The sequence below is a fragment of the Hyalella azteca genome, unplaced genomic scaffold, assembly GCF_000764305.2.
Source record: "Hyalella azteca isolate HAZT.00-mixed unplaced genomic scaffold, Hazt_2.0.2 contig3573, whole genome shotgun sequence".
NCBI classification, from domain to species: domain Eukaryota; kingdom Metazoa; phylum Arthropoda; class Malacostraca; order Amphipoda; family Hyalellidae; genus Hyalella; species Hyalella azteca.
This window is the reverse complement of record NW_025933818.1, coordinates 462,364-472,891: the sequence shown is the minus strand read 5'-3', so window position 1 is coordinate 472,891 and position 10,528 is coordinate 462,364. Positions and strand designations below refer to the sequence as shown.

Genomic DNA, 10,528 nt, shown 5'->3' with positions numbered 1-10,528 from the left:
TTTAGCTCGTGAACATTTTTTCGATTGTGCCTTCGTTCGCGAGTTTCATTCGTAATTTAAACAGCAATACGTGCTTAAATTCGCAGTAATCAAGAAATTTCTTGCAAACAACTGAACAGATTTGAACGAAATTTAGTATTTTAATACCTAACCTCAGCATCGGCGATGTTTAGCTCGTTAAAATTTTTTCGTTTTGCCTTCGTTTGTGAGTTATACGGCTATACGTAAACGGGTCTTGGTTAAACCAGCCGGTAGAAAAGCCGATCGTTCCTCCTATATCTGTATAACTTGCGAACAAGCGACTAAGGAAGTGTGAAATCAAGAATGGCGGTAAAATGAAAAATCTAGCAAACGACGGTAAAATATTTTTTTTAAAATCTAAAAAACACCATTTGGTAGTTAGGAATGTATATTCAAAATTTCGTTCAAATCTGTTCGGTAGGTTGGAAAAAATTCTTTGATCACCGCGAATTTCGGCCTGTGTCGCAATATAACTCACGAATGAATAAAATTAAGGTGATATTTAAAAAATTTTCGCAAGCTAAACGTCACCGTTAAGTTCTGATGAAAACATGTTCCAAGTTTTATTGAGCTGCGTTCATTAGTTTGGGTGATATTCCTTGATAACTGAATTTGGAGATTGGTTGTGAGTCCGGCCGTAAATTCGCCCGAGACGTCCTAGGTTTCTAGTGCTGAAACAGTTAAAACAGCTGAAAAACACATTGGTTCACTAAAAGGGGTCCTATTTGGGAAATACACATTTGTCTTCAACCTTCATCTTTTAAAATTGCAGCGAACTAAATTTTCTGGTAAGAGGCGCATGATTTTAGGGGGGCGCTAGAAATTAACTAGGGAGCCAAAGGGGGCGCTACCCTGAAAAAGTTTGGGAACCAATGGTCTAGACCAAAGAGCACTGAAACGTCAGTTCCAATTCTAATAGTTAATCAGTTCCTAACTCAATTTCAATTTGTAAGGAAATGTTAAGAATGTTTACATAATTGTAGTCTAAAGAAACATCTTATTATTTTGGCAGGTTTAAAGGAAATTATCGCGGTTTTGATGAGGTTCAGGGAGAAGCTGACCAAGAAATCGAACTTCATCCTGACAGTAAGGGAGTAAAGGAATACAGCATCAAGTGAGTTGTTCTGCAAACCGAATTCTGTGACGTTTTACTGACAGCAGTTCTAATGTGTAGTTAGTTACATTACATGACTTTCTTGTTATTAGGAGTTGAATATGAACATTATTTCGATTCGAATCCATGATGCTTCATTGATATTGGATCAATTTTTTTTTTAATTTCGGCAGAATTTTGCGCTTACTCATCTATGTAGACAAGTATTGAGGATCTAAAACATTGTCTGAATATGAACCATAGTAAATTTTAGTGTTTATCTCTTGTGTATTGACTCCTGAAAATTTAATGACAGAACAACGCGGTTCAACAGCGTCTCGTACTTGTGCCTTCACTTTCCCGGCAACTACGGAGACGTTGACAACACGCGCATCTCCTACATTGGTCTCCGGGGAGACTTCAAGAAAATCAACCGCGACGCTATTGCTATAACAAATTACGAACTTAGGCCCAGTCTAGCTGATCATAAAAACGCCCTGGACGAAGGAATGAGACATGTGTTATGAGCTAGAGTATCCACAAGCTATGGAATTATTTACGCAGAGCCGGATCATTGGAAAGGCGACGTGCTTACGGGCATATATTTATTCTGTCCTTGATGAACATGGGCCTCATTGTTTCTTCTATACATGCGAGCCAATTTTCTGTACTGTGGCTGATCCTGATTAGTCGCGGAACTGGCTCGAGGACCGCGTTTTAGTAATGCCACTTCGCTTATTAGGTTTTATCATTTTGATATAAAAAAAATACATTTTCAATCATATTCGTTGAGTTATAACTCTTCTTCCTAGCTAAAACGTCATTTATAAGCTAAAGTTTGGAAATATGGTCTTGCATACGGATATGCAATCTGCTATTTTAAAATATGGTCCCCAATGCAACACGTCATGCTCCATGACATTCGATTGTTCTACTTTGAGTCGACGCTTTTAAAGAGACAAGAGCATAATTTAGTAGGTTAATTTAAACTTGACTCGTCACGGTTCTAGGAGGACCATAGACTATGAAGACGTAACCAGGGTTGCCAGATGGTATTTTTTCGGACAAATTCCGCCATTTAGTAGTATTATTCAATTGCATTGGCCGGCTAAAATTTTTGATGGCGGTATTTCGTTACTACATTTTTAAAAGTGCGAAAAAGGAAACTGGAATTTTTCACCGGAACCTACGAATATACCAATATAAATTGAGTTATAGCAGTTTTTTGTTCGCGGACATTGCCGTTTTTAGGCCATCTGGCATCCGTGGTTGTAACGGGTTCAGTGCTAATTCGAGATTAAAGCAAGAATTTTTTTAGGACTCCTTCGTTATTTAACCTGGATCTCGTTAGCTCATTTTAGCATTGAATTTTCTTTGTTAATAGATTACTAATTAGACGATTGTATCCTTACTTATTCAGACTTAATATTGTAATGTTTTTTTTTTCATATTATTTGGAGTGTATTTTAGCCTTTACAGGGGTTTTGAAGAAGATACTAAAAAGTTTCTGATGGTCATCCCTCTATCAACTATTTAGAGTAAATATGTAGTCAGGATCTGAAGAAGGCTACGTGAATACACTGGGTTCGAAATTTAGTACGAATTAAGAATAATAGAACCGACCAACAACCCTAAGTAGTTCTACACGACGACGATGGGACTGAAAGTATATTTTCAAACCACGTGGAGTGGCTAATAGTTCTCAGCTTGGGTTTCGTCTAAAGTTATGTTCTAGAATTTAGACTGAACGGTGCAGTATTGAATTTAAATTCATTTCTATTTTCAATAGACATTTCCGACTCAACAATTATATTAGTACTATTAATATTGAATGGATTACATAGATTTTTATTATGGATCATTGGTATGTAATAACCGCAGGCATCTGTGGCATGAATGATTGCAAATTATGCAGTTAATGTATTAGTGAAATTAGTATTAAACGAGCTAAGAGACAACGTTTACAATAATTATGGCGCGAGATACGAATTGATATTGGGTATGGTTGGAATGGATGTAGTTTATATTATCATATTAAGATTAAGAGGTACGAAATGACATTTGGTATGGTTGGAATGGATATAGTTTATATTATTATAGCAAGAGATATGAAATGACATTTGGTATGGTTGGAATGGATATAGTTTTGCTTCTTTGTGGTGCGATTTCTCTCCTAGTTTATATTATAGTGATGTCGGCGCTGACGAACAGGCCTAATGTACAAGTCGCCGATTTTCGTACTTTTGTGCCTCTGACCGGATCTTTTCAAAACTGACGATTGTTTGAAATAGCTACTAGACTTCCACCACGTTCGATTTGGTACGAAGCATTTCAAGTCTGAACATATATTTCTCCATAGCTTCATCTAGGTAGTCTGTTCTTGAACGCGTTCATACTCTCAGCGTCAACGTCTCAACGATGTCATCGGGGAGACTGTTCCACATGTCGGTGACTCGAAGCAGCGAAAAGAAGTGTTGTCGATTGGGCGAGTCATAACGCAGTTTTTTATTAATAGCCGTGGCCCCTGGTGTTTGTTCATGTTTCAAATTTTATTAATCATCATGGGACCTTGTATAAAACATTAGTAAACTTGGATACTACAATGAGGTCACCACGCAAACTTCGATAACAGACATTGAAGCGTCATAATCTTTGATATTTGTTCATAAGACTTAACCTTCATGCCTAGAATTATCCTTGTCGTACGTCTTTGAACACTCTACTGAGAGTTCGCGACGATTCGTTACCGAGGGTGTAGACAATGTGGAGGTTATTACTAGAACGGTTAAAATTAGCTACATGATATGATGATAACCCATTATAGCTCAACTCCACAGTTTCACTGAACGGCTTCCGACGTTGTGTTTCAGTGGTTGATGAAAGTGAAGTACATTAAAGCCATAAAAGTATTCAAAATAACAAATCTACGTAACAGCTTTCGGCAAATTCCGGAACGTATTGTTGCGGATTTTTGTTTGCAGTCCTCTCATCCTGAAGAAGTACCCGTAAGAGAATCGAACACCCAATAAAGTTTCCAGTACACTTGAGGCATAACTTGGTGCTCCCGACTGATCTGAGCACACGCGAGGAGAAATTGCTCTTTTGTGTAGCCCACAATGCAATAACCGTGGAAAGTTAATGATAGCAATTAGTTAAACATCAAGATCACCATAACAAAGACGTAAGTTTTACTGTAGCACAACGGACAAGCAGAACGACTGGCAGTCCAAAGAACAGGAGAGAAATCGCACCACAAAGAAGCAAAACTATATCCATTCCAACCATACCAAATGTCATTTCATATCTCTTGCTATAATAATATAAACTATATCCATTCCAACCATACCAAATGTCATTTCGTACCTCTTAATCTTAATATGATAATATAAACTATATCCATTCCAACCATACCCAATATCAATTCGTATCTCGCGCCATAATTATTGTAAACGTTGTCTCTTAGCTCGTTTAATACTAATTTCACTAATACATTAACTGCATAATTTGCAATCATTCATGCCACAGATGCCTGCGGTTATTACATACCAATGATCCATAATAAAAATCTATGTAATCCATTCAATATTAATAGTACTAATATAATTGTTGAGTCGGAAATGTCTATTGAAAATAGAAATGAATTTAAATTCAACACTGCACCGTTCAGTCTAAATTCTAGAACATAACTTTAGACGAAACCCAAGCTGAGAACTATTAGCCACTCCACGTGGTTTGAAAATATACTTTCAGTCCCATCGTCGTCGTGTAGAACTACTTAGGGTTGTTGGTCGGTTCTATTATTCTTAATTCGTACTAAATTTCGAACCCAGTGTATTCACGTAGCCTTCTTCAGATCCTGACTACATATTTACTCTAAATAGTTGATAGAGGGATGACCATCAGAAACTTTTTAGTATCTTCTTCAAAACCCCTGTAAAGGCTAAAATACACTCCAAATAATATGAAAAAAAAAACATTACAATATTAAGTCTGAATAAGTAAGGATACAATCGTCTAATTAGTAATCTATTAACAAAGAAAATTCAATGCTAAAATGAGCTAACGAGATCCAGGTTAAATAACGAAGGAGTCCTAAAAAAATTCTTGCTTTAATCTCGAATTAGCACTGAACCCGTTACAACCACGGATGCCAGATGGCCTAAAAACGGCAATGTCCGCGAACAAAAAACTGCTATAACTCAATTTATATTGGTACCTATATTCGTAGGTTCCGGTGAAAAATTCCAGTTTCCTTTTTCGCACTTTTAAAAATGTAGTAACGAAATACCGCCATCAAAAATTTTAGCCGGCCAATGCAATTGAATAATACTACTAAATGGTGGAATTTGTCCGAAAAAATACCATCTGGCAACCCTGGTTACGTCTTCATAGTCTATGGTCCTCCTAGAACCGTGACGAGTCAAGTTTAAATTAACCTACTAAATTATGCTCTGGTCTCTTTAAAAGCGTCGACTCAAAGTAGAACAATCGAATGTCATGGAGCATGACGTGTTGCATTGGGGACCATATTTTAAAATAGCAGATTGCATATCCGTATGCAAGACCATATTTCCGAACTTTAGCTTATAAATGACGTTTTAGCTAGGAAGAAGAGTTATAACTCAACGAATATGATTGAAAATGTATTTTTTTTATATCAAAATGATAAAACCTAATAAGCGAAGTGGCATTACTAAAACGCGGTCCTCGAGCCAGTTCCGCGACTAATCAGGATCAGCCACAGTACAGAAAATTGGCTCGCATGTATAGAAGAAACAATGAGGCCCATGTTCATCAAGGACAGAATAAATATATGCCCGTAAGCACGTCGCCTTTCCAATGATCCGGCTCTGCGTAAATAATTCCATAGCTTGTGGATACTCTAGCTCATAACACATGTCTCATTCCTTCGTCCAGGGCGTTTTTATGATCAGCTAGACTGGGCCTAAGTTCGTAATTTGTTATAGCAATAGCGTCGCGGTTGATTTTCTTGAAGTCTCCCCGGAGACCAATGTAGGAGATGCGCGTGTTGTCAACGTCTCCGTAGTTGCCGGGAAAGTGAAGGCACAAGTACGAGACGCTGTTGAACCGCGTTGTTCTGTCATTAAATTTTCAGGAGTCAATACACAAGAGATAAACACTAAAATTTGCTATGGTTCATATTCAGACAATGTTTTAGATCCTCAATACTTGTCTACATAGAATGAGTAAGCGCAAAATTCGGCTGAAACTGAAAAAATAAATTCAATATTACTGAAGCATGATGGATTCGAAGCGAAATAATGTTCATTTTCAACTCCTAATAACAAGAAAGTCATGTAATGTAACTAACTACACATTAGAACTGCTGTCAGTAAAACGTCACAGAATTCTGTTTGCAGAACAACTCACTTGATGCTGTATTCCTTTACTCCCTTACTGTCAGGATGAAGTTCGATTTCTTGGTCAGCTTCTCCCTGAACCTCATCAAAACCGCGGTAATTTCCTTTAAACCTGCCAAAACAATAAGATGTTTTTTTAGGAACTACACAAAAAGGCTCAGGACGTTCTTTAGACTACAATTATGTAAACATTTTTAACGTTTCCTTACAAATTGAAATTGAGTTAGGAACTGATCAGGGTTGGCAATGATTAAATCAAAATGATTAAATCATGTGATTAAATCACTTGATTTTTTTATAAAAAAATCATGATTTTTTTTATTTTTTCGATTTTTTTTTTATTTTTTCATATATTTAAAAATATTGAGTGGCAGTCTTCAATTTATATTGAGGTGTTGTTATTCATGGTTCAATATAAATGTACTATGAATGAAAAATTGGTATATAAATTTGTTGCCTTTAGTGTGTATTAGGTTCCAATAAATGGAATGTTTTTGGTACAGAGGCATCAAGTGTGCAATACATTGTACGTAGCTAGCAGCTTAGCTAATTCTTATAAGGCTATAAGTAGTCTAACTATTTGTTATATATTGATTTCAATATACAATTTAAATGTGTTAGCTAGCTTATACATGGTGGGGCAGAACTGATTGAACAGTTTTGAGGCAAAATAAAGGAGTAATGGAGGTACATAAAGAAGAAAGTTTATTTTCCTCAAGATTAGCATAACATACCATTTAAAATACTTATGTTTTGAAAACAATGTCAGGAAGATGGGGTTTGTTATCTGCATCACACTGTTGGAGTTGTTCTTGGAAGTTTCCTACAGCACGTTCACAAATATGGCGAGGTATGGCCATAACCTCTGCTGCAATAATCCACCCCCTTAGCTGTGGCAGGGTGTGAGGGTGGCTCCTGAACACCCTTTCTTTTAGGTGTCCCCAAAGAAAGAAATCGCAAATGCTCAAATCAGGTGACCTTGCAGGCCACTGTAAATCACCCCCTCAGAGACACCAGACCTACGACAAACATGCGTTTCAAAACATTGAGTGACATTCGAGCTGTGTGAGCTGTAGCCCCATCCTGCTGGAACCACACGTCTCTAAATTCTTCATTATCAATAAAGTTTTCCCTCATGGGCTGCAAGAAATTTTGCAACACTGCAGCATAGCAATCCGAATTCACTGTCTCCCCTCCTCTGAGGGGACTGTTACTCTCCTCTCTGACTGTTACTCCCTCCTCTGAGAACGACTCCAACCGTGTGTTGCAGCTAACAGCCCCCATCTTCCAGATATTGTTTTCGAAACATAAGTATTCTAAATGGTATGTTATGCTAACCTCTAGGAAAATAAACATTCTTCTTTATGTACCTCCATTACTCTTATTTATGAGAAATGAAATGTTATCTACAAGAACAATAAATACTATTCCACAAGTCTTAACATTGTAACCAGAATTATCAATAGTAGAATTGGCCTAATTTTATGATGGTTTAGCCCACAGTAATGCAAATTTCACTTAACTCATAGGCATTGAGTAAAGTGAAACTATTATTGAGCTCGGTATGCGACTTACAGTCTGACTTTGGTAGGGTGTATTTCTCCAGGTCCTCCAACAATAATGATGCCCATCAGTTTAACTTCACCAGTAAAACTGAAAAAAATTATGCGGGGATTATGATATGAACAACAAGGTATATAAGTGAAGTAGATGCAAATCAAGAAGAAAGAAAGGCATATAAATTACACTTTAGACATCAACTTTGCTTTAGATGTATCAACTGTGCCAAGTAGCATATGAAATAAAGAAATTTCACATTTTTGTTATGAAAATTTTGATACTAATGCATAAAAATTATAAGATTATACTCAAGGTTTTGTTTGTAAATATGTATAAATGTTTTACAAAATTCATCACAAGTAAAAAATCAAGATATGCTACAAAAGTTGGTACCAACTTTATAAAAATGATAATCAAGAGCATGCTTAAACTTAAGTACCAAATAAAACATGCAGTTTCAAAATTAATTTGAGCAGATAAATATCTACTGACGGGATATTGAATATGAGGTCACCATCCACATCACTCTCCACGTACTGGAAAAAAGTAACAATTAGCAGGAATAATGGCAGAACAGAAGCAAAATACTGTTCATATTCAACTCATTATGGCATGATTATTCAAAAGAAACTTCATACTGTATAATGGCATAAAATTGATACAACTAATCCAAGAATACAACATTTCAGCAGTTTTGACAGAAATAATAATCTCAAATGTTAACTGCAATGTATTTCAACTTTTAAACATCAATAAATCACAGAAGTTGAAGACATAAAATAAATCATTAGTCTCTTCAAAAGTAGGTGATATCAGAATGATTAATAATTTTTTGTATATTTTATACTTACAGATTGCAACTTACTTCTTCTGACAACCGATCCTCCCAAGACTTAAAAACTTTTTGGCCAGTTCCTTTGACAGCTTCATTTAGTGTGCAGAATTCAGTCCAGTTAATTTTAGTGTAGAGACTAAACTCAGCAGAACGATCATTAGCAGGATTGAGGGAACAGCCTGGCTCATGATCCCCTCCACCACAGCAACTATGTCCTCCAGACATGATCTCACAAATTATTTTAAATCTAATTTATCACATACAAAGGCCTAAAGAAAATTAGTAGAGCATCTGCAGAGTAAAGAACACCATTTACCCATCAAATAATTTATTGCTTTTAACAAATGAAAGTAAAGAAATAAAGAAACTAATAAAGAATTTTTTATGTTGCAAAATATGAATGATATGACAATAATTTCATACTTACAAATAAACAATATACAAGTATAATAATGCAACAAAACGTGAACTTAATTTTTTCAGTATACAGTGGTATAACTCAAATTTTAGCAGAAAGGAATTGAACTCTTTTCCAGCCTTTAATGGCAGAAATTATCTAAATAATCTTGTTTTGCAGTTGTGTAACTTGTGAGGCTTAGTTTATGAAAATGGGCAACAGCCATTTGTGAAGAAGACAAAATTCCCATGAACCCTTTCACCAGTTTGAATTGCCTCTGCCTAAATTTACATCATAGTTCTAATGTCTTGGAGAAATGCAGATGTAACTTCTGTAACACTAGTGGCATGAGCTGTGAAGCTTTAAATTTGAAGAAAGGATTGAAGTGTCTTTGAGAGTTGAGTTGGAGTCATAACAGTAGCTGTGCAACCCACAAAAGTAAGTCATTATCATTTTGTCAGTCAATGTCAGCATTTTGCAACCTGAAGAAGTAAGATATTCCACTATTCAATTCATTATTTTTTTAACTTACTTCGTGGATTGTAATTTGTGTATGTATGTTGTATTATATATATGTACTTTTTATTGTATTGCCCAAGAAAATGAGGACTCCCTCCAACTCACTACTTTGACCATTGACACTAAGTTTACTTTACATTCAATATAAGAATTTTAGGCGACTCTTTGTCTCGGATCAAAAATTAAATTACCAGTATTTTATTTCTAACTTTGATTAGTCAGAAGTTCTGTCAATCTTAGAATTGCAGCATGCAGTGCCAGCAGTAGTGACTGTGGAGAGTGGGCCGGCATAAAGTGACATACAAGGTCAATATTGATGCGATATTACCGTATCCATGAACATGCCATTGAGCATTTACAACAACCTTGTCCACTGCAAGCTTCATAACAGCAGCCTTATAGCATTTTTTCTGTATCTGTAAGCTTACAGGACAGCTTGTAATTTCACACCAATTTAATTGGGTTAAGTGAATTTACTATAAAAAAAAAAGATCGTGAAAAACACCTGAAATGGATAAAATGTTTCAGTGACAACCATCATATGTTCTGGAGAAATAAATCATAGTTTAGGTTAATTACTTTTCATTCTATAATGCCTGGTGCACAATTCTGTACCGGTATATGACAATCTATGCACAATTTTGTTGTGACCGATGATGCACCAATTTTTCGATCGGTGAAATTTTTTTGCCCAGCAAGGTAAATGTAATCAATATTCTTTG

The 10,528-nt window shown here is 35.9% G+C and overlaps 1 protein-coding gene and 1 long non-coding RNA gene across 2 annotated transcripts; one reads left to right on the top strand and one right to left on the bottom strand.

Moving 5' to 3' along the window:
* The first annotated feature begins 1,039 nt into the window (after positions 1–1,039).
* On the top strand, positions 1,040–1,898 carry LOC108667425. Its single transcript, XR_001930554.1, has 2 exons — positions 1,040–1,135; positions 1,431–1,898. It is a non-coding gene; the product is annotated as an uncharacterized LOC108667425 (long non-coding RNA).
* Positions 1,899–5,744: 3,846 nt separating this feature from the next.
* On the bottom strand, positions 5,745–9,186 carry LOC108667420 (PITH domain-containing protein GA19395). The gene is made up of 5 exons (XM_018154443.2): positions 8,921–9,186; positions 8,548–8,591; positions 8,071–8,148; positions 6,506–6,607; positions 5,745–6,212 (listed from the first exon to the last, which is right to left on the bottom strand). The coding sequence occupies exons 1-5, from the start codon at positions 9,113–9,115 to the stop codon at positions 6,002–6,004; spliced, it is 630 nt and encodes a 209-aa protein (XP_018009932.1). The 5' UTR covers positions 9,116–9,186; the 3' UTR covers positions 5,745–6,001.
* Between the last annotated feature and the right edge of the window lie 1,342 nt (positions 9,187–10,528).

Coding starts and splice junctions, on each gene's coding strand:
- LOC108667420 (XM_018154443.2), bottom strand. CDS start 9,115: ATGTCTGGAGGACATAGTTGCTGTGGTGGAGGGGATCATGAGCCAGGC. Junction 8,592..8,920: donor AGGATCGGTTGTCAGAAGAA/GTAAGTTGCAAT, acceptor ACTTTTTTCCAG/TACGTGGAGAGTGATGTGGA. Junction 6,608..8,070: donor CACCCTACCAAAGTCAGACT/GTAAGTCGCATA, acceptor TTGTTTTGGCAG/GTTTAAAGGAAATTACCGCG.